At 40.9% G+C, this 25,000-nt stretch overlaps 1 protein-coding gene across 3 annotated transcripts in view; it reads left to right on the top strand.

Moving 5' to 3' along the window:
* Positions 1-25,000, top strand: part of LOC128696887 (sodium channel protein 60E-like) — a 538,339-nt gene that overhangs the window by 342,613 nt on the left and 170,726 nt on the right. For all 3 annotated transcript variants that reach the window (XM_070096097.1, XM_070096098.1, XM_070096099.1), the window contains exons 14-15: positions 3,009-3,114; positions 4,238-4,411. In XM_070096097.1, the coding sequence (XP_069952198.1) occupies positions 3,009-3,114; positions 4,238-4,411 (280 nt within the window). The remainder of the gene's footprint in view (positions 1-3,008; positions 3,115-4,237; positions 4,412-25,000) is intronic.

A 25,000-nucleotide genomic window follows, 5' to 3' on the forward strand; every position in this document is an offset into this window, starting at 1 on the left:
AACGAAATATGGATCCCAGGTTACAACCTATACAGATGTGACAGAGTGAACAGGCAAAAGTGGGGGGGTTGGCCTGTACATTGCAGAGTCACTTGTTTGCACAGAACTCCTTAATGCCTCAAATGATGTAGTGGAAGTTTTAGCAGTAAAGGTTGAGAACCAAAACCTAGTCATTGTGGTAGTCTACAAGCCTCCGGATGCAACATCCCAGCAATTCCAGGAACAGCTGTTAAAAATTGACCACTGTCTGGAAAATCTTTCTACTCCTGCACCCAACATCTTGCTCCTGGGGGATTTCAACTTAAGGCACCTAAAATGGAGGAATATAGCAAATAATATTGTTGCAGTAATAACACCAGGAGGCAGCTCTGATGAAAACTCACTCACATGAGCTTTTAAATCTCTGCACAAAATTCAATTTAAACCAGCAAATAATAGAGCCTACTAGACTGGAGAATACACTAGACCTCGTCTTCACTAACAATGATGATCTGATAAGAAATGTCACCATATCAAAAAAATATACTCGGATCATAACATAATTGAGGTTCAGACATGTATGCGTGGAGCCCCAGACCGACATAATGAGACTAGTCACGAGGGAGCATTCACCAAATTCAACTTCAATAACAAAAACATAAAGTGGGACCAAGTAAACCAAGTCCTAACCGATATAAGCTGGGAAGATATACTAAGCAACACAGACCCCAACTTATGCCTAGAACAGATTAACTTGGTGGCACTGGATGTATGCACAAGGCTTATTCCTCTAAGAAAAAGGAGGAGTAGATGTAAAATAGAAAGAGACAGGCGCTCCCTTTACAGGCGACTGAAAAGAATAACAGAGCGGCTAAAAGAGGTCAATATATCTGAAATGCCTAGGGAGACACTGGTCAGAGAAATAGCAAGCATCAAACTTAAGCTAAAGGAATCTTATAGGAGTCAGGAATCGCGGGAAGAACTAAAAGCCATAAATGAAATCAAAAGAAACCCTAAGTATTTCTTCTCCTATGCCAAATCAAAGTCAAGAACAACGTCCAGTATTGGGCCCCTACTTAAACAAGATGGGTCCTACACAGATGACAGCAAGGAAATGAGTGAGCTACTCAAGTCCCAATATGACTCAGTTTTTAGCAAGCCGCTAACCAGACTGAGAGTCGAAGATCAAAATGAATTTTTTATGAGAGAGCCACAAAATTTGGTTAACACAAGCCTATCCGATGTTATCCTGACGCCAAATGACTTCGAACAGGCGATAAATGACATGCCCATGCACTCTTCCCCTAGGGCCAGACTCATGGAACTCCGTGTTCATCAAGAACTACAAGAAGCCCCTATAGCGAGCCTTTTCCATCCTATGGAGAGGGAGCATGGACACGGGGGTCGTCCCACAGTTACTAAAAATAACAGACGTAGCCCCACTCCACAAAGGGGGCAGTAAAGCAACAGCAAAGAACTACAGACCGATAGCACTAACATCCCATATCATAAAAATCTTTGAAAGGGTCCTAAGAAGCAAGATCACCACCCATCTAGAAACCCATCAGTTACACAACCCAGGGCAACATGGGTTTAGAACAGGTCGCTCCTGTCTGTCTCAACTATTGGATCACTACGACAAGGTCCTAAATGCACTAGAAGACAAAAAGAATGCGGATGTAATATATATACAGCAAAAGCCTTCGACAAATGTGACCATGGCGTAATAGCGCACAAAATGCGTGCTAAAGGAATAACAGGAAAAGTCGGTCGATGGATCTATAATTTCCTCACTAACAGAACACAGAGAGTAGTCAACAGAGTAAAGTCCGAGGCAGCTACGGTGAAAAGCTCTGTTCCACAAGGCACAGTACTCGCTCCCATCTTGTTCCTCATCCTCATATCCGACATACACAAGGATGTCAGCCTCAGCACCGTGTCTTCCTTTGCAGATGACACCCGAATCTGCATGACAGTGTCTTCCATTGCAGACACTGCAAGGCTCCAGGCGGACATCAACCAAATCTTTCAGTGGGCTGCAGAAAACAATATGAAGTTCAACGATGAGAAATTTCAATTACTCAGATATGGTAAACACGAGGAAATTAAATCTTCATCAGAGTACAAAACAAATTCTGGCCACAAAATAGAGCGAAACACCAACATCAAAGACCAGGGAGTGATCATGTCGGAGGATCTCACCTTCAAGGACCATAACATTGTATCAATCGCATCTGGTAGAAAAATGACAGGATGGATAATGAGAACCTTCAAAACTAGGGAGGCCATACCCATGATGACACTCTTCAGGTCACTTGTTCTATCTAGGCTGGAATATTGCTGCACACTAACAGCACCTTTCAAGGCAGGTGAAATTGCTGACCCTAGAAAATGTACAGAGAACCTTCATGGCGCGCATAACGGAGATAAAACGCCTCAATTACTGGGAGCGCTTGAGGTTCCTAAAACTGTATTCCCTGGAACGCAGACGGGAGAGATACATGATTATATACACCTGGAAAGTCCTAGAGGGACTAGTACCGAACTTGCACATGAAAATCACTCGCTATGAAAGTAGAAGACTTGGCAGACGATGCAACATCCCCCCAATGAAAAGCAGGGGTGTCACTAGCACGTTAAGAGACCATACAATAAGTGTCAGGGGCCCGAGACTGTTCAACTGCCTCCCAGCATACATAAGGGGGATTACCAACAGACCCCTGGCAGTCTTCAAGCTGGCACTGGACAAGCACCTAAAGTCGGTTCCTGACCAGCCGGGCTGTGGCTCGTACGTTGGTTTGCATGCAGCCAGCAGCAACAGCCTGGTTGATCAGGCTCTGATCCACCAGGAGGCCTGGTCACAGACCGGGCCGCAGGGGCGTTGACCCTTGGAACTCTCTCCAGGTAAACTCCAGGTAATCACCCAAAACTTCTATTAAAGTTATTGTACCTAAACTAACAGTAACTATCCCCACCCACCACCACCACAACCCAATACACCTCATTAATGACTACATCTATTCCTGCAGGTGGAACTTCACAGATTTCTTTCACTCGTTCATGATGATTTTCCGAATCCTGTGTGGAGAGTGGGTGGAACCGCTGTGGGACTGTATGAGAGCTGAGGAGAAAGATGTAAGTATATTACTCAGTCTTGAGCAAGAGCTAATCCCTTTCCCCCCCTATAGTTTACAAACCCATTGGAAATAAGTCACTTGGATTTTTGGGTGGTTATCCTTGGTAATTTAAATATATATTATGATGTAAAACAATTGTCACCATTCAAAGATTAATTCTGTACTTGCACCTGAATAAAGTTAGCGGCCAAACAGCACCTGGCATAAGGGAGGTAATCAGGTATGTTCCAAGAAAGAGGTCAGCTCAATTTGCACAGTATAATAAATTAGTGGTTTTGTATAAGCTCTTACTTGAGTTGAGACAAGTTTTGCTGTAGTAGTGGTAGTCGTAATAGTAAGTTCAGGGGTGGAGAAATAGGTGTATTAAGAGCATTGAATCTAGCAGTGGTAGTCATAGCAGCAGTGGGGGCTTAAGTTAGGTTACCCGCCTAGCTTAACAACTTGTTCATAAATGTAGCTTTGCAATACTATCTTGTCATTAATCCAGTTATTGTGAAAAGCTTAGTAGCTAAATTGTCTCCTCGGTCTGTTGAAAGAAGACCTGAGAGTTTGGGGACAGGGTCCAAGAGTCGAAGCCTCCCACTCCACGATCTCCAAAAAATAGAAATCTGTTTTGGTGTGTGGCTCCATTGGTAGTGGCCTCAGCTCTCACACTGAGGGACTGGGGTTCAATCCCTGGCACAAGTGGAAATGTTGAGTATGTTTCCATACACCTGTTGCCCCTATGCACTCAGCAGTAAGTAGGTACTTCAAATTATTTTTTTTCTTTTTATGCAGTACAACAATAATGTGGTTTACATAAAACATTGTTTAGTGCAAAAGAAAGCCACTTGGGTTTAGTTTAGCTTAATATCTTAATTATACACCCAGCCAACTGTTGTTGGGTGACATATTGAGGGACTGATAACACTGGTCAACAATTTTTGAAAAATTGTATACCTGGATTAGTTAATTCTTATGTATTTTCATGTCCTGAATCCAAATATCATCTTGAAAAATGCTTATTGGCTCTAGGTTTAAAGATAGGATACATGTAATATTTGATTATAACATGGCTTTATTGGTTATCCTGGGTTACTAGCCCTCTTGGTTAATACTCTGACCAAAATCTTCGTCTCCAGGGGTCAGAGACGTGCCTAGCCATCTTCCTACCTGCTCTGGTGATGGGTAACTTTATGGTGCTCAATCTCTTCCTTGCTCTCCTGCTCAATTCGTTCAACTCCGAGGAACTCAAGTCTCGCCAGGATGATCTTGAGGACGAGTCCAGGGTGCTTCAACTATTCGTCAGAATAAGGGTAAGTCAGATATCACCTCCACACCTACTTTGGTTTGCATGCAGGTTGCTCAAATGTTTCTTCGTTCATATTTATGTAAAGCATTTCGCCATTATTTCGCTGCTGGCGTTAGGCTAGGTCTTTCCTGGAAATTCACTACTCTTTATACTGTATTTTTGTTATGCCTTGCAGGAAACTCTTGTATGTAACACACTAGTAATTTTTTGACCCCCCCCCCAAAAAAAAAAAAAAAAAAAAATCGTGGCTCACATGGAAATCAGATCATTTTGAGAATTCAAGCCTTATTTTCTCTTTTAAAATACAAGCATGCTGTGTATACTGGAAACAGATTATTTCATGGGCAAAGTATTGTGGGGTGTGTAGCATGTCAGGGACCATTTGAAGTGCTTTGGCTTGTACTTCTTGGAATGCAGGTAAGTTTATTCAGGTTAACACAAATGCAGTTACATAGATTATCATACATAGCAGCATATGTGCAGGCAAGAGAGATGATTTGTAATTTACACCTAGAAAATCCTAGAGACTGGTCCCAAATTGGCGCACACAAATCACTCCCTATGAAAGCATAAGAGACTGTCAGAGATGCAACATCCTCGAAATGGAAAGCAACGGTGCCATGAATGCGCTAAGATCTAACACAAAAAGTGTCAGGGAGCCCAAGACTGTTGAATTGCTTCCCATCATACTTATAGGGGATTACCAATAGATCCTTGGCTGTCTTCAAGGGAGAACTGAACAGAAACCTAGTCAATATCTGACTAGCTGGGCTGTCGTTTGCACATTGGATGGCATGTGGCCAGCAATAACAACTTGGATGATCAGGCCCTGATCCACTGTGAGGCTTGGTCATGGAGCGGGCCATGGGGGCGCTGACCCACGAAACACGGGTGACCCCATGGCCTGGCTGGCAAAGCTCTCACTTCACACATGGTTTGATTCCCGGTGGGGTGGAAACATTTCTACATGTTTCCTTACCTGTTGTCCTGTTCACCTAGCAGCAAATAGGTACCTGGGTGTTAGCTGACTGGTGTGGGTTGCATCTTGGGGGACAAGATTGAGGACCCCAATGGAAATAAGACAGTCCTCGATGACGCACTTATTTTCTTGGGTTATCCTGGGTGGCTATCATTCTCTAGGTAAGTAGGTGGGGTCAGGGCCAATCGATGCTTAGTATTAACCCTCTTACTCAGTCAAATCAAACATTAACGAAGACAAATCAAATATAAATGAAGGCACACCTGTCCCATATCTATCACTGGTGGAGTAAGGTTACCTTAGGTTATATTCAGTTGGGGTAAGTTTGGTTTGGTTAAGTTAGGGTACATTTCTTACATTTGCACAACATAAAACAATGTCCATGACAAAACCAACACAACATTGGATATTGTTTTACTAATACGTATATTGTCCCCAAACTCAAACAAGAACCAGATTTCAATGATTGCCAGAATTGTTTCCAGAGTTTTGGATGAAGAAGGCTCACACATACATAATAGAATAGGTGTCACTAAATAAAAGCTTCTTGTTCCCTCACCTGCTATTTCATTACTCTTTAACAAATCACTAGAAACCAGCACTTTCCCGGCACTACTCAAGATAGCCAGGGTCACACCAGTACACAGCTAGTGACCCCACAAATGTAAACAACTACAAGCCAATTTCAAACTTAGCATTGCTATCCAAAATCTTAGACACTTATACACAATAGATTATATTCCTTGCAAACAAACCATACCACTTGGTATGGTTTTATTTGCAATCATGTCATTATGATTTCATGAGTCATGTTGACGGCTTTGAGGGGACTTAGGCTAGAGTTCATCATGGCCATGCTAGTGGGAGATTTGTCTATAAAAACTTGCATTTGTATTCACAGTGGTGCCTATGCTAACCTTCCTATGGTGTAGAAATATACCTAGTTTGATGAATCTTATTGAAGCTAGGAGGCCCAGTGGTTAATGCGATGGTCTGGAGTTTTGAGACTCTGACCATGGGCTCAAACCCCACCTGTGGTATGGTTTGTTTCCTTCTACATTGTTTGGGAACAGAATGGGTGCTGCCCAGCTGAACGTAACGATTGACGACACTCCTATTGCTAGACATAATGAGTGCAAATTCCTGGGCCTGCATCTTGACAGCAACCTGAAATTCAACATCCATATCCAACAAATATCAAAAAAGTATCCAAAACAGTTAGGATCCTCTCCATGATATGTTACTATGTACCACAATCAGCCCTGCTCACACTATACTATTCCCTAATCTATCCCTACCTCACCTATGCTATTTATGCATGGGGATCAACAGCAGCAACTTAACTAAAGCCGATAATAACCCAACAGAAAGCCACAGTGAGAATTATCACGCAATCCAATGCAAGACAGCACACACTCCCCAATCTTCAAAGAACTAAGCCTACTCACCATACAGAACATTCACACCTACTATTGTGCAATCTGCATTTACAGAACCATAAATTCTAATTTTAACCCGGAACTAAAACAATTTCTCGATAGTTACAACAGGACCCATAGACACGACCCCAGACACAAAAAAAACTGACATTCCCCGTGTCTGGCTGAACCTATACAAAAATTCGATGTTCATAAAAGGGCCTAGAATCTGGAACTCCCTGCCTGAAAACTCTAGAACCACAGACTTGACGACCATTTTCAAAACTACCGTTAAAAAAAATCTCATCTCCATAACACACCCCATCTTCAGCTAACCAAATGAAAACCACCCAATTCTCTTTTGCATCATGAACACATCCAAAACAATGTAGACTTATCGTTATCTGTAATTCCCCCATAATTTCCACCTACATCCACCCAAAGGACTGTAAACATCCAATTCCTAATATAGCTATTGCCTATTAAATCTTATGTTAGTCTTATTAAATCTTAAGTTAATCCTAAGTTTGTCTAAGATACTCCTCCAGTATGGATTTAATAGAAACAATGTATCATGCCAAGACAAGTCGAATTCCAATTCTAAATCGGCCATTTGTACTAACATTAAATGATTTGACTACCTAACTATTTTAAGCCTAATTATGTATGTACCTAACTGAGAATGTTTCTAATTAAGTACCTTATAATATGTTCAAATGTACTGCTTAAATATGACCTATATCAAAATAGCGTAAGAATTAGTATTAGTCTGCTCGAAGTGCCTAGGCACGATAGTGGCTATCTTTGTAATTTAAATCTTATAACATGTGAACCACACATTGTAAGTTTTACAAGGAAATAAATATTTTGTGTGTCTTTCAGTATTTTCGGCAGATGCAGTGGGGGGTGGGGGGCTGCTGATACCTTTGAGGCTATTGCCCTTACCTGGTGAGCAGTGACAGCCTGGTTGATCAGGCTCTGATCCACTGCAAGGCTTGGTCGTGATCGGGCCGTGGGGGCGTTGACCCCCGGAACACCCTTCAGGTATACTCCTGCCCCTGTTCACCTAATAGTAATTAATTGTAGACAGGTGGTTCAGAGAATCAACAAGTTGGCAAATTAGACACGTGTAACACTTGGGTATCTTCAATGAAGAAACGTTTCGCCACACAGTACCACCTACGACTGCTGCACCTCACCTGCCTACAGTATACTACAAGCTTCTTCTTTGCACCTGTGCTTTATTATTTTCAAGATTGATGGACTGATTACATCGACTCAAGGCTGAGGGACTGATTACCTCAAACTCCTCCTGTTCTTCACAATTCTTTTTTGTATGGGCTGATGAAGCTACTGTGTGGCAAAATGTTTCCTCATTAAAGATACCCAAGTGTTGCACATGTCTAATTTATCTTCAGTTCAGAACATTTATTAAAGGAAGCGTTTCACTGCGAGTGGCTTCATCATTCCTAATGGACTAAGACAAGATTATGATTAGTTGTGATTTTTTACCTGGAGGGTTAGCTACCTTGGATAAGAGAAGTAAGATAGGATTTTTGTTTGGATTTTTAACCCCGGAGAGTGAGCCACTCGGCATAACCCAAGAAAGACTGTAATGTCATCTTGGACTATCAATCAAATCAAATCAAAGTTTATTTTCTATAAGGATTACAATGCAGGGTTTACAGATTTTGGTTATTGTGTGGTTTACATGTAATAAAATACTAATTACAGAGGGGGCCACTAGAACACCTAGCAAGGCTAGGCATTTCAGGCAAACTTGAATAAATTCTTAACCCTAAATTATTACAAATTGTGGAGTAAGTTGACTAAATACTAAGTGACTAAATACTAGTTTGTGAGTTTAGCAATGTGAATGCTTTTGTTTTGGCACAATACATAGTTTCTATATTGGAGTATCACAGGCAAACTTGTGACTAGTTAGGAATAATTTTCTGTCTTATTTCCACAGGAGTCCTATAATCTTGTTTCCTAGGATGCAACCCACAAGTCTAGTAACACTCAGTGGCATTGCTAGGCTTGGTGTCACCCAGGGCAGCATCTTTGGTGTCACCCCGATGAAATTCAAGGGCAGGGGGGTGGGGGAGCAAACTCCAATAACGTCACGACTGAATGCCCAATGACTAATGTTTAGCAATGAGAACATTTAAGGGCCATAAACCAAACAGGAGAATTTTTTTTTTTTTTTTTTTTTTCAACAAGTCGGCCGTCTCCCACCGAGGCAGGGTGACCCAAAAAAGAAAGAAAATCCCCAAAAAGAAAATACTTTCATCATCATTCAACACTTTCACCACACTCGCACATTATCACTGTTTTTGCAGAGGTGCTCAGAATACAACAGTCTAGAAGCATAAACATATAAAGATACACAACATATCCCTCCAAACTGCCAATATCCCAAACCCCTCCTTTAAAGTGCAGGCATTGTACTTCCCATTTCCAGGACTCAAGTCCGACTATATGAAAATAACCGGTTTCCCTGAATCCCTTCACTAAATATTACCCTGCTCACACTCCAACAGATCGTCAGGTCCCAAGTACCATTCGTCTCCATTCACTCCTATCTAACACGCTCACGCACGCTTGCTGGAAGTCCAAGCCCCTTACCCACAAAACCTCCTTTACCCCCTCTCTCCAACCCTTTCGAGGACGACCCCTACCCCGCCTTCCTTCCCCTATAGATTTATATGCTTTCCATGTCATTCTACTGTGATCCATTCTCTCTAAATGACCAAACCACCTCAACAACCCCTCTTCTGCCCTCTGACTAATACTTTTATTAACTCCACACCTTCTCCTAATTTCCACACTCCGAATTTTCTGCATAATATTTACACCACACATTGCCCTTAAACAGGACATCTCCGCTGCCTCCAACCGTCTCCTCGCTGCTGCATTTACCACCCAAGCTTCACACCCATATAAGAGTGTTGGTACTACTATACTTTCATACATTCCCTTCTTTGCCTCCATAGATAACGTTTTTTGACTCCACATATACCTCAACGCACCACTCACCTTTTTTCCCTCATCAATTCTATGATTAACCTCATCCTTCATAAATCCATCCGCCGACACGTCAACTCCCAAGTATCTGAAAACATTCACTTCTTCCATACTCCTCCTCCCCAATTTGATATCCAATTTTTCTTTATCTAAATCATTTGACACCCTCATCACCTTACTCTTTTCTATGTTCACTTTCAACTTTCTACCTTTACACACATTCCCAAACTCATCCACTAACCTTTGCAATTTTTCTTTAGAATCTCCCATAAGCACAGTATCATCAGCAAAAAGTAACTGTGTCAATTCCCATTTTGAATTTGATTCCCCATAATTTAATCCCACCCCTCTCCCAAACACCCTAGCATTTACTTCCTTTACAACCCCATCTATAAATATATTAAACAACCATGGTGACATTACACATCCCTGTCTAAGACCTACTTTTACCGGGAAGTAGTCTCCCTCTCTTCTACACACCATACCTGAGCCTCACTATCCTCATAAAAACTCTTTACAGCATTTAATAACTTACCACCTATTCCATATACTTGCAACATCTGCCACATTGCTCCTCTATCCACTCTATCATATGCCTTTTCTAAATCCATAAATGCAATAAAAACTTCCCTATCTTTATCTAAATACTGTTCACATATATGCTTCAATGTAAACACCTGATCTACACATCCCCTACCCACTCTAAAACCTCCTTGCTCATCCGCAATCCTACATTCTGTCTTACCTCTAATTCTTTCAATTATAACCCTACCGTACACTTTTCCTGGTATACTCAGTAAGCTTATTCCTCTATAATTTTTACAGTCTCTTTTGTCCCCTTTCCCTTTATATAAAGGGACTATACATGCTCTCTGCCAATCCCTAGGTACCTTCCCCTCTTTCATACATTTATTAAACAAAAGTACCAACCACTCCAACACTATATCCCCCCCTGCTTTTAACATTTCTGTCATGATCCCATCAGTTCCAGCTGCTTTACCCCCTTTCATTTTACGTAATGCCTCACGTACCTCCCCCACACTTACATTCTGCTCTTCTTCACTCCTAAAAGATGGTATACCTCCCTGACCAGTGCATGAAATTACTGCCTCTGTTTCTTCCTTAACATTTAAAAGTTCCTCAAAATATTCTCGCCATCTACCCAATACCTCCATCTCCCCATCTACTAACTCCCCTACTCTGTTTTTAACTGACAAATCCATATTTTCCCTAGGCTTTCTTAACTTGTTTAACTCACTCCAAAATTTTTTCTTATTTTCATTAAAATTTCTTGACAGTGCCTCTCCCACTCTATCATCTGCTCTCCTTTTGCACTCTCTCACCACTCTCTTTACCTTTCTTTTACTCTCCATATACTCTGCTCTTCTTATAACACTTCTGCTTTGTAAAAACCTCTCATAAGCTACCTTTTTCTCTTTTATCACACCCTTTACTTCATCATTCCACCAATCACTCCTCTTTCCTCCTGCCCCCACCCTCCTATAACCACAAACTTCTGCCCCACATTCTAATACTGCATTTTTAAAACTATTCCAACCCTCTTCAACCCCCCCACTACTCATCTTTGCACTAGCCCACCTTTCTGCCAATAGTCGCTTATATCTCACCCGAACTTCCTCCTCCCTTAGTTTATACACTTTCACTTCCCTCTTACTTGTTGTTGCCACCTTCCTCTTTTCCCATCTACCTCTTACTCTAACTGTAGCTACAACTAAATAATGATCCGATATATCAGTTGCCCCTCTATAAACATGTACATCCTGGAGCCTACCCATCAACCTTTTATCCACCAATACATAATCTAATAAACTACTTTCATTACGTGCTACATCATACCTTGTATATTTATTTATCCTCTTTTTCATAAAATATGTATTACTTATTACCAAATTTCTTTCTACACATAGCTCAATTAAAGGCTCCCCATTTACATTTACCCCTGGCACCCCAAATTTACCTACTACTCCCTCCATAACATTTTTACCCACTTTAGCATTAAAATCCCCAACCACCATTACTCTCACACTTGATTCAAAACTCCCCACGCATTCACTCAACATTTCCCAAAATCTCTCTCTCTCCTCTACACTTCTCTCTTCTCCAGGTGCATACACGCTTATTATAACCCACTTTTCACATCCAATCTTTATTTTACTCCACATAATCCTTGAATTAATACATTTATAGTCCCTCTTTTCCTGCCATAGCTTATCCTTCAACATTATTGCTACTCCTTCTTTAGCTCTAACTCTATTTGAAACCCCTGACCTAATCCCATTTATTCCTCTCCACTGAAACTCTCCCACCCCCTTCAGCTTTGTTTCACTTAAAGCCAGGACATCCAGCTTCTTCTCATTCATAACATCCACAATCATCTCTTTCTTATCATCTGCACAACATCCACGCACATTCAGACTTCCCACTTTGACAATTTTCTTCTTCTTATTCTTTTTAGTAATCTTTACAGGAAAAGGGGTTACTAGCCCATTGTTCCCGGCATTTTAGTTGACTTTTACAACACGCATGGCTTACGGAGGAAAGATTCTTATTCCACTTCCCCATGGATATAAAAGGAAAATTAATAAGACCAAGAACTATTAAGATAAAATCAAAGAAAACTCAGATGAGTGTGTATAAATAAATGTGTACATGTATGTGTAGTGTGACCTAAGTGTAAGTAGAAGTAGCAAGACATGCCTGTAATCTTGCATATTTATGAGACAGACAAAAGACATCAGCAATCCTACCATCATGTAAAACAATCACAGGCTTCGTTTTACACTCACTTGGCAGGACGGTAGTACCTCCCTGGGTGGTTGCTGTCTACCAACCTACTACCTATAAACAGGAGAATACTTGTTGAAAAAACTTGGCCTTGCCTTTGAACTCTTTATTAATTGCAAGTTTTCATATCTTGACTGGGAATGTGTGTTCAGACTATCAAATTAAATCATTTGCTCTGGCACGAACCCTATCCCTAAGCTAAATAAAATCCCTCATTGATACAATACAATACAATTTTTTTTTCTTTGCAAGTTTACATTGAGATTCTGTAGTTACAGTAATGAGTTGCAGTAAGAAGAGAGCCACTGTCATGCCACAGCATTATGGGCAGACTAAATTAATGGCTTACAGACTACCTAATACTAAATAAATTGATCATAGTTTAAGTTGTACATCTGTTTTTATTTAAAGCAGGCAGTAAGTTAACTCATGTTACAATCTGGGGATATTACATAGCCATAATATAATAATATAATGGAAAAGTACTTCATCGCAGTGAACCAGTTAATACTGAAAAGGTATGATTTCATTAACATTGGCAGTTACGTACCACGGTTATTTCAACATTTCATGAATGTCAGTTCTCACCCGTTCATATATCTTGATACCAAATATGATAATTACCTAACCTTTCATCTGTTTAACCCAGCCACGTATACACCACCACCTGGACCAAACTCACTCGTGGGAAGTGCAGCACACAGAATGTTGAGTCAGTGGTGACTGATCATAGTGATGCCAGGTGGATTAAGGGTTTTTCCAAAATATCATAAATAAAATTATCGATTTATCGTAGTTTTTCGTATAGCATCATTGATTTTCCCTATGTAGGCCTATTTGTACTCTGTAATATTATACTAGGCTATATAGAAACAACGGATTTTTCTCTTGTGTTGCTGCAGCACTGTTTTGGGCATTACTGTCACCTTCAGAGGCTCTATGGTGTCACCTGGGATGGCACCCCCCCCCTCTATTACAACACCACTGGTAACACCCAGGTACCTACTTGCTGCTAGGTGATTGGGACAGAAGGTGTAAGGGAACATGCCCAATGTTCCTACATGTGCCGGTAATTGAACCACAGACACTGTGTGTTAGGTGAGAGTATTGCCAGCTTCTGTAAACAAAATGGGTTAAATTCCTGGGAGGCATTAAGTAAGTGAGCGAGTTAATTTATTTAGGTACAGGTACACATAAGTACGTACAATTATCATACCTACTAACATGGGTAAATTATCTAGGGTAACCCAAAAAAGTCAGATGAAATTATTTATATTGGGGTCCTTGTAATATCTTATTTGAAGCCTAGCTGTAAGATACAGTAGAAATCATTCATGATCATAACTGTAAAAATTAAAACGACTAAGTAAGTCATCTTGGATTCAGGCCTAATAAGAATACTAATGATGCTATTATACACATGCTAGAACATATATACACTGCAATAGAGAAAAAAAGTCCCACTGGGGATCTTCATTGACTTAGGTAAAGCTTTTGATACAGTTGACCATGACTTGCTCCACGTAAAATTCACATTATGGTATAAGAGGGCACTCCCTCAACTACCTCAAGTCATACCTCAGCAACAGAAGCCAATATGTGTACGCAAATGGGGCAAGCTCTTCCGCACAACCAATTACAGTTGGTGTCCCACAGGGAAGTGTCCTTGGCCCTCTTCTCTTTCTCCTATACATAAATGACCTACCAAATGCTTCGCAATTACTCAAACCCACACTTTTTGCAGATGACACTACATACGTCTTCTCTCACCCGAGCCCAGTCACGCTAGCCAATACTGTAAATACCGAATTACAGAAAATATCTACCTGGATGAGGACTAACAAACTTACACTAAACATTGACAAAACCTACTTCATTCAGTTTGGTAACAGAGCTACAGATGTCTCTCTTAACATAATGATAAACGGATCACCTATCACAAAGCTAACAGAGGGAAAATTCTTAGGAATCCACCTTGATAATAGACTCAAATTTCATACATATATACAACAAATTTCTAAGAAAATTTCCAAGACTGTAGGCATACTATCGAAGATACGGTACTATTCTCCACAGTCAGCCCTCCTGGCCCTATATCTCACTCTTATTTACCCCTATCTCACCTATGGAATTTGTGCATGGGGCTCAACAATAATTAACCATCTCAGACCACTAATTACCCAACAAAAGGCTGCAGTTAGAATGATGATAAATTCTCACTACAGGCAGCACACTCCACCAATATTCAAAACACTCGACCTACTCACCATACAAACATCCATACTTATTATTGCACCTATTACATACATAAAACACTTAACTCTGATATTAACCCTCCCCTCAAACATCTCCTTGCCAACCTCAACAGAACACATGACCATAACACAAGGCACAGATCACTCTTTGATGTTCCTCGTGTCCATCTCACGCTATGTAAAAACTCAATGCACATAAAAGGCCCTAAAATCTGGAATTCATTACCTGTAAATATACAAGAAACACTACCTGTTTATAAATTCAAGTCTCTTCTCAAAGATCACTTACTCACCCAAAACCAAATAAATACTGAATAACTGAACCTTATAAATTGTATATCTTAAATGTTTCTCACAATTATATCACATAAATGTTAAACCTAAAACCCAATCTAACTTTATTATTTTTTAAATACACTACCTAACAGAATACTCCATTCGACTGAATGTACAGCAATGCATACAACCATATGACCTGTCTTTGTAATACTCATTTGTGCTTTATAGTTATCTGTTTACAATAATGTTTTATCACTGATTTCATCATTGCTTAGTTAATCTAAAGTTAATTTTAAGCCAGCCCGTAATGCTATGCATATAAGTGGCTTTGACATGCTGCTCTTACCTGTATTTTTTTGTACTTCTGTATGTATGCTCAAATTACTAAAATAAATAAATAAATAAATAAATAAATCTGTGTGATTGAGGTACTGTAGATGAGAAATAATAATAATACAACCTCTAGTCACTTAATGACTGACTTCCGTTCCTAAGGCCACACTGTTAAACAAAGTCGTTGCTAAGTGAGGAGCATACTATAATGGTAGTGGGTTTGTCAACCATCTTTGGTATTGTTTTAATGTCACCTTTGCACCATTTATAACATTTCTGGTATGTTTTTAAATGTTTATACAGTAGTGAACTATATATTAAAATAAAAAGAATAGAGGAAGTCGGCTCTAATATACATTATTTAGGTATAAATACTGATCAGAGAGCCCATCGTAAGTCTGAGGTGTTGGTAAGCGAGTATGTCACTAAGTGAGGAGAGGCTGTAATAATGTAATATCTTCTATTTACTACAAGTACATGTACAAGGTATACAGGCCTAACTGACGTCAGTGACATACTACTATATTGAAAGCCGCTTGTTATGCAAAGCACTTAGGGCAAATTAGGTCAGTTTTGCCCCAGGATGCGACTCATGCCAGTCGACTAACAGTTGGGTACCCATTTTACTGAGGGGTGAACATAGACAACCGGTGTAAGGAAACACATAAGATAAGATAAGATTTCGTTCGGATTTTTAACCCCGGAGGGTTAGCCACCCAGGATAACCCAAGAAAGTCAGTGCGTCATCGAGGACTGTCTAACTTATTTCCATTGGGGTCCTTAATCTTGTCCCCCAGGATGCTACCCACACCAGTCGACTAACACCCAGGTACCTATTTGCTGCTAGGTGAACAGGACAACAGGTGTAAGGAAACGTGTCGAAATATTTCCACCCGCCGGGAATCGAACCCAGGCCCTCCGTGTGTGAAGCGGGAGCTTTAGCCACCGGGCCACCGCCAGTGTTTCCACTCCTTTGCTGGGAATCGAACCCGGACCCTTACCATGTGAAGCAAGAGCTTTTGCCACCAGGCTACGGGGCGTAGGATACAGCACTGTGGTATGCCTATGTTGATAGGTAGATTTGAAGAAGCATTGTCAATATGTCATGACTATGTCCCAAATTGCCATGACAGTGTCCTCCATCGAAGACGCTGCGAGACTTCAAGCGGACATCAGCCAAATCTTCAGATAGGCCACTCAAAACAATATGAAGTTCAATGAAGAGAAATTTCAACTATTCTCAGATACGGAAAACTTGAAGAAATTACAACTGTATTGTGGTATGCAACAAATTCTAACCATACAGTAGAGCAAAAAAGTAATGTGAAGGACCTGGGAGTGATAATGTTAGAGGATCTCGCCTTTAAAGACCATAACAATGTTTCTACCACATCTGCTAGAAAAATGAAAGAATGGATAATGAAAACCTTCAAAACTAGGGACGCCAAGCCCATGATGGTTCTCCTTAAATTGCTTGTTCTCTCTAGGCTGGAATACTGTTGTACACTAACAACCCCCTTCAAGGCAGGCAAAATTGCTGACCTGGAGAGTGTACAAAACTCTCGCAGCACACATAAGTATGATAAGGCACCTAAATTATTGGGAACTGTTGAAATCCATTTGATTTGTATTCCTTGGAATGCAGGCGAGAGAGAGACATGATGATATACACCTGGAAAATCCTAGAGGGATTAGTACCAAACTTGCACGTGAAAATCACTCCCTATGAAAGCAAAAGACTCGGTAGGAGATGCAGCATTCCCCCAATGCAAAACAGGGGCTCCACGAGTACAGTGAGAGACAATACAATAAGTGTCAGGGGCCTAAGACTGTTCAACTGCCTCCCGGCATACATGAAGGGGATTACCAATAGACCCCTGGCTGTCTTCAAGAAGGCACTGGACAGGCACCTAAAGTCAGTACCTGGCCAGCTGGGCTGTGGTTCGTATGTCAGTTTGTGCGTGGCCAGCAGTAACAGCCTGGTTGATCAGTGTGGCGGCGGCCTGCCAAACTAGGGGTTAAATTGTTAACCTGCCAGCCTTCAGTTCCACGGGTACGTCACAATCCAGTGTGGGGACTGCTGTGCCGGCTTTAGAATCAGTATTCGCCTGACCATCTTAGGGTGTATACATACTGGTCTTTAGCCCTTTGACTGTTTCCGACGTATAAATACGTCTTACGAGCCAATGTTTCTGATGTATTTATACGCACAAATTCTAGCGGCTTCAAATCGCGCGCCAAAGGCCTGGTAGGCCTACACGGGAGAGAATGGGTCTCAGTGGTCGGTGTGCACCCTGTGAAAAAAATCTGGGACCTAGCGGTGCATTGTGGGAACGCCATGTTGTCAGTCCATTTTCACCATGCCTCTCGGTAAGAAGTTCCTCACTCCTCGGCGGATTGGAGGTCTTTTGTTCCCAAGTGATAGCTCTAACAGCGATGAAAATGTCAGTGACAGTGAATTCAAGGGTTTTCAAGTGAGTGTTACCGAAAAAAGTGCCCAGGATAACGTAAATAGTGACGAAAACCCAGATGACCCACAACCTTCGACCTCTGGTGCTGTGCCGGCTTGTTCACATTCACCTTCGCCTGTACCAGGACGAAAGAGGAAACTATTTGGTCGTGTACAACACCCTGATGATAGCAGTGATAGTGATAGTGATTTCAAGGTCATTGAAAGCAGTTCTAGTGACAGTGAGAGTGAATATTCCCCAGTGAAGCGCCAGTATGTACGACGTAGCATGCGGTCTGGTAGTGTTTCATATGTTGTTCCAAGGGGAAGGAGAAACTCTGGGAGCACATCCCGTGGCCCAACACCACGACCTGATAGTGAAGATGACGATATTGTAACGATGGGTATGAATGGTGACAGTGAGGGAGGAGGCAGTGGTGGTGATAGTGAGGGTGGCACGGCCCATGTGGCACCATCACCGGGCCACGCTACTAGCCACGCGGCTGACTCAGCAGAACAACCAGCCTCACCCTACCCCACACTGCCACAACCTGCACCACCACAACCTGCACAGCCACAACCACGGTACAATATCCAGACCCCACCAGCAGACCGCATCTGGGATTGGCAGGACGGTGACGAGTTTGTTCCCAGTCCCCATGACTTTGATGAAACACAAAGTGGAATAAAGCCATCTTGTCCACTTGGAAACAATGCCAGTGAACTGGACTGCTTTGAGTTATTCTTCGATGAACCCCTGATGGACATCATTGTCAGGGAAACCAACACATACTGTGAATACACCATGGCAAATACAATTCTCTCACCAAAATCACGGCTACACAAGTGGAAGGAGACAACTGTGGCAGAGATGTACCTGTTTTTTGCCACAATAATGCTTATGCCACATGTGTATAAGCACACTGTCACCACATACTGGACAACAGATCGCCTGATTTCAACTCCAGGTTTTAGTGACATTATAGGTGTCAATCGTTTCCTGATACTGTTGCGTATGTTACACTTTTCAGACAAAACCAGGCCTGACAGAAGCGACAGGTTATATAAGATAAGAAATGTGTTTATGTACCTGAAACAAAAGTGCTGCATGTATTTTTATCCCTTCAGGAAGCTTGTTATTGATGAGTCCTTGATTTTATTCAAAGGAAGACTCTCATTCAAGCAATATATACCAAGCAAGAGGAAACGCTTTGGTATAAAGCTATTTGTACTGTGTGATTGCAGAAGTGGTCTTGTTTTAGATATTATTGTGTACACTGGCAGTAATACTTTGAGAGATACCATGAAGTTATTGGGTATCTCTGGTGATGTGGTTCGAACAATGATGGAACCATATCTTGGTAAGGGGCATATGTTATTTACTGATAACTGGTACACAAGCCCCTTACTCAGTGATTTCTTGCGAGTGAACTTGACAGACGTGTGTGGCACAGTGCGTGGTAATCGCAAACATATGCCAAGGTTCGACGCTGGCACTCGCAGAGGTGAGGTGCAAGCCTTTGCTGCCAATGACATCATGGCATTTCGGTGGCATGACAAACGTGATGTCACATTGTTGACATCAGTTCACACAAACGAAATGGTACCCAGTGGCAGGGACAACAGAGAGACCAATGAACCCATTCTAAAGCCTGCAGCTGTCATGGACTACAACCTCAATATGCGCTTAGTGGACAAATGTGACATGCAGATTGGGTTTGCAGACTGTGTACGCAAGAGTTATAAGTGGTATATCAAACTTTTTTTCCATCTTGTTGATATCTCTATGCTAAATGCTTATAACATATACAAGTTGAAGACCAACAAAACACCAAAATATGGTGAATTTTGCCTGTCAGTAATCAGACAAATAATTGCAAAGTACAAAGGAGCAACTCCTGCAATAGACCAGCGCCCACAGACGTCATCTCGTTTGAGGCCTGGTGATCACTACCCCATACAACTGCCTCCTACTACTGCCAAGAAAAATGCTCAGAAGAGGTGTTATGTATGTATGCATACCACAAAACGCCCACAAACACGCAGAGACACTCGTTTTATGTGTGAGGAGTGTGAAGTGCCCCTCTGCATATACCCATGTTTCAAAGAGTTCCACAAGCTGCAGCAGTTCTAGGAACGTGCTTAGTGACTGTACATATGTATATATATTATGGAACAATAGTAATAAACATTGTTTTGTATTGTTTGTTTGTGTAAACAAAGTGTATACACAAACTAATAGTGATAAAGTTTGTTCTGTTATTGTGTTGTAAATAATGAGTGTATATTTGAACAATGCACCTTACATTGGTCTCACAGGCCACATAAGTTACCTGGAAAAGAAAAATATTGAAAAATGCAAGAAACCTTTGAATTAGAGTAAATAAAAGAATACCGGGTGGGCGGCAGTCGCCGCTGTTGCCATACGCACGTCGATTTCTGCAAACTTTGCGGCTCTATATCTCGGTAAGTACTGATGGCAAAAAATTTTTTTTAGGCTTAAAACACTAGTAAAAATATTCCTAACATTTTCATAAGAAAAAATAATTTTTTTTTTTTTTTTTCGAATATTTGGCGACATAGAATGACAGTTTCAGAGAGGGCCCTGAAACAGTCAAAGGGTTAGTAGTACTTACCTGACCACCTTATGGTGTAGATCTACTGACAGTGGATGGTACTTATTTGACCATTTTACGATATACTGGCAAGAGACAGTATTCACCTGACCACCATAGTGTGGCCTTATAAGCAGTATTCGACCACCTGTAGCAAGTCGTGACAGAGCAGTGTGACGCTAAAAGATAGGGTCGGAGTGTGACACTGAAGAAAGGATGGGATCGTAGTGTGACACTGGAGGAAGAGACAGTGTGTGGCACTGATGTAAGAAAAGGGCGTAGTGTAACACAGAGAGACAGTAGTGTCGTGTGACACTGAAGAAAGATAAGATAGTAGTGTGACAATGGGTGTCAGTGACTTGCTGGTCTCTGAGGAGAAACGCAGGGTTGATACTGAGGAAGGACTATACCCTGTGTGGTAGGATGAACTGTCGTGTGATCCAGTGTATGATGTATATGTATAGAGATGTTACTTATAATTTATTATTTTATCACGTACTGTGACGTGGTGGTGTCAGGAATGTACCCTGTTTATGGTAGGGTCATGAATGAAATTATAATTTATTATTTTAAGATTTGTAGATGTACAAAGGTAATTATAATTTATTATTGTAATATATATATATATATATATATATATATATATATATATATATATATATATATAATTATATATATTATATATATTATATATATTATATATATTATATATATTATATATATTATATATATATATATATATATATGTATGTAGTAGGTTGGTAGACAGCAACCACCCAGGGAAGTACTACCGTCCTGCCAGATGACTGTGAAACAAAAACCTGTAACTGTTTTGCATGATGGTAGGATTGCTGGTTTCTTTTTCTGTCTCATAAACACGCTAAGATAACAGGGATATCTTGCTACTCCTACTTACACTTTGGTCACACTTCACAGACACGCACATGCATATATATATATACATACATCTAGGTTTTTCTCCTTTTTCTAAATAGCTCTTGTTCTTTTTTATTTCTTCTATTGTCCATGGGGAAGTGGAAAAGAATCTTTCCTCCGTAAGCCATGCGTGTCGTATGAGGCGACTAAAGTGCCGGGAGCAATGGGCTAGTAACCCCTTCTCCTGTATACAATTACTAAAAAAGAGAAGAAGAAAAACTTCATAAAACTGGGTTGCTTAAATGTGCGTGGATGTAGTGCGGATGACAAGAAACAGATGATTGCTGATGTTATGAATGAAAAGAAGTTGGATGTCCTGGCCCTAAGCGAAACAAAGCTGAAGGGGGTAGGAGAGTTTCAGTGGGGGGAAATAAATGGGATTAAATCTGGAGTATCTGAGAGAGTTAGAGCAAAGGAAGGGGTAGCAGTAATGTTAAATGATCAGTTATGGAAGGAGAAAAGAGAATATGAATGTGTAAATTCAAGAATTATGTGGATTAAAGTAAAGGTTGGATGCGAGAAGTGGGTCATAATAAGCGTGTATGCACCTGGAGAAGAGAGGAATGCAGAGGAGAGAGAGAGATTTTGGGAGATGTTAAGTGAATGTATAGGAGCCTTTGAACCAAGTGAGAGAGTAATTGTGGTAGGGGACTTGAATGCTAAAGTAGGAGAAACTTTTAGAGAGGGTGTGGTAGGTAAGTTTGGGGTGCCAGGTGTAAATGATAATGGGAGCCCTTTGATTGAACTTTGTATAGAAAGGGGTTTAGTTATAGGTAATACATATTTTAAGAAAAAGAGGATAAATAAGTATACACGATATGATGTAGGGCGAAATGACAGTAGTTTGTTGGATTATGTATTGGTAGATAAAAGACTGTTGAGTAGACTTCAGGATGTACATGTTTATAGAGGGGCCACAGATATATCAGATCACTTTCTAGTTGTAGCTACACTGAGAGTAAAAGGTAGATGGGATACAAGGAGAATAGAAGCATCAGGGAAGAGAGAGGTGAAGGTTTATAAACTAAAAGAGGAGGCAGTTAGGGTAAGATATAAACAGCTATTGGAGGATAGATGGGCTAATGAGAGCATAGGCAATGGGGTCGAAGAGGTATGGGGTAGGTTTAAAAATGTAGTGTTAGAGTGTTCAGCAGAAGTTTGTGGTTACAGGAAAGTGGGTGCAGGAGGGAAGAGGAGCGATTGGTGGAATGATGATGTAAAGAGAGTAGTAAGGGAGAAAAAGTTAGCATATGAGAAGTTTTTACAAAGTAGAAGTGATGCAAGGAGGGAAGAGTATATGGAGAAAAAGAGAGAAGTTAAGAGAGTGGTGAAGCAATGTAAAAAGAGAGCAAATGAGAGAGTGGGTGAGATGTTATCAACTAATTTTGTTGAAAATAAGAAAAAGTTTTGGAGTGAGATTAACAAGTTAAGAAAGCCTAGAGAACAAATGGATTTGTCAGTTAAAAATAGGAGAGGAGAGTTATTAAATGGAGAGTTAGAGGTATTGGGAAGATGGAAGGAATATTTTGAGGAATTGTTAAATGTTGATGAAGATAGGGAAGCTGTGATTTCGTGTATAGGGCAAGGAGGAATAACATCTTGTAGGAGTGAGGAAGAGCCAGTTGTGAGTGTGGGGGAAGTTCGTGAGGCAGTAGGTAAAATGAAAGGGGGTAAGGCAGCCGGGATTGATGGGATAAAGATAGAAATGTTAAAAGCAGGTGGGGATATAGTTTTGGAGTGGTTGGTGCAATTATTTAATAAATGTATGGAAGAGGGTAAGGTACCTAGGGATTGGCAGAGAGCATGCATAGTTCCTTTGTATAAAGGCAAAGGGGATAAAAGAGAGTGCAAAAATTATAGGGGGATAAGTCTGTTGAGTGTACCTGGTAAAGTGTATGGTAGAGTTATAATTGAAAGAATTAAGAGTAAGACGGAGAATAGGATAGCAGATGAACAAGGAGGCTTTAGGAAAGGTAGGGGATGTGTGGACCAGGTGTTTACAGTGAAACACATAAGTGAACAGTATTTAGATAAGGCTAAAGAGGTCTTTGTGGCATTTATGGATTTGGAAAAGGCGTATGACAGGGTGGATAGGGGGGCAATGTGGCAGATGTTGCAAGTGTATGGTGTAGGAGGTAGGTTACTGAAAGCAGTGAAGAGTTTTTACGAGGATAGTGAGGCTCAAGTTAGAGTATGTAGGAAAGAGGGAAATTTTTTCCCAGTAAAAGTAGGCCTTAGACAAGGATGTGTGATGTCACCGTGGTTGTTTAATATATTTATAGATGGGGTTGTAAGAGAAGTAAATGCGAGGGTCTTGGCAAGAGGCGTGGAGTTAAAAGATAAAGAATCACACACAAAGTGGGAGTTGTCACAGCTGCTCTTTGCTGATGACATTGTGCTTTTGGGAGATTCTGAAGAGAAGTTGCAGAGATTGGTGGATGAATTTGGTAGGGTGTGCAAAAGAAGAAAATTAAAGGTGAATACAGGAAAGAGTAAGGTTATGAGGATAACAAAAAGATTAGGTGATGAAAGATTGAATATCAGATTGGAGGGAGAGAGTATGGAGGAGGTGAACGTATTCAGATATTTGGGAGTGGACGTGTCAGCGGATGGGTCTATGAAAGATGAGGTGAATCATAGAATTGATGAGGGAAAAAGAGTGAGTGGTGCACTTAGGAGTCTGTGGAGACAAAGAACTTTGTCCTTGGAGGCAAAGAGGGGAATGTATGAGAGTATAGTTTTACCAACGCTCTTATATGGGTGTGAAGCGTGGGTGATGAATGTTGCAGCGAGGAGAAGGCTGGAGGCAGTGGAGATGTCATGTCTGAGGGCAATGTGTGGTGTGAATATAATGCAGAGAATTCGTAGTTTGGAAGTTAGGAGGAGGTGCGGGATTACCAAAACTGTTGTCCAGAGGGCTGAGGAAGGGTTGTTGAGGTGGTTCGGACATGTAGAGAGAATGGAGCGAAACAGAATGACTTCAAGAGTGTATCAGTCTGTAGTGGAAGGAAGGCGGGGTAGGGGTCGGCCTAGGAAGGGTTGGTGGGAGGGGGTAAAGGAGGTTTTGTGTGCGAGGGGCTTGGACTTCCAGCAGGCATGCGTGAGCGTGTTTGATAGGAGTGAATGGAGACAAATGGTTTTTAATACTTGACGTGCTGTTGGAGTGTGAGCAAAGTAACATTTATGAAGGGATTCAGGGAAACCGGCAGGCCGGACTTGAGTCCTGGAGATGGGAAGTACAGTGCCTGCACTCTGAAGGAGGGGTGTTAATGTTGCAGTTTAAAAACTGTAGTGTAAAGCACCCTTCTGGCAAGACAGTGATGGAGTGAATGATGGTGAAAGTTTTTCTTTTTCGGGCCACCCTGCCTTGGTGGGAATTGGCCGGTGTGATAATAAAAATAATAATAATATATATATATATATTACCTCTAGACCAAAGATTGTTTTATATGCTAGTAAAATGATAAATTTTGTGTGTATATATATATATATATATA

Source organism: Cherax quadricarinatus, chromosome 52, assembly GCF_038502225.1.
Source record: "Cherax quadricarinatus isolate ZL_2023a chromosome 52, ASM3850222v1, whole genome shotgun sequence".
NCBI classification, from domain to species: Eukaryota; Metazoa; Arthropoda; class Malacostraca; order Decapoda; family Parastacidae; genus Cherax; species Cherax quadricarinatus.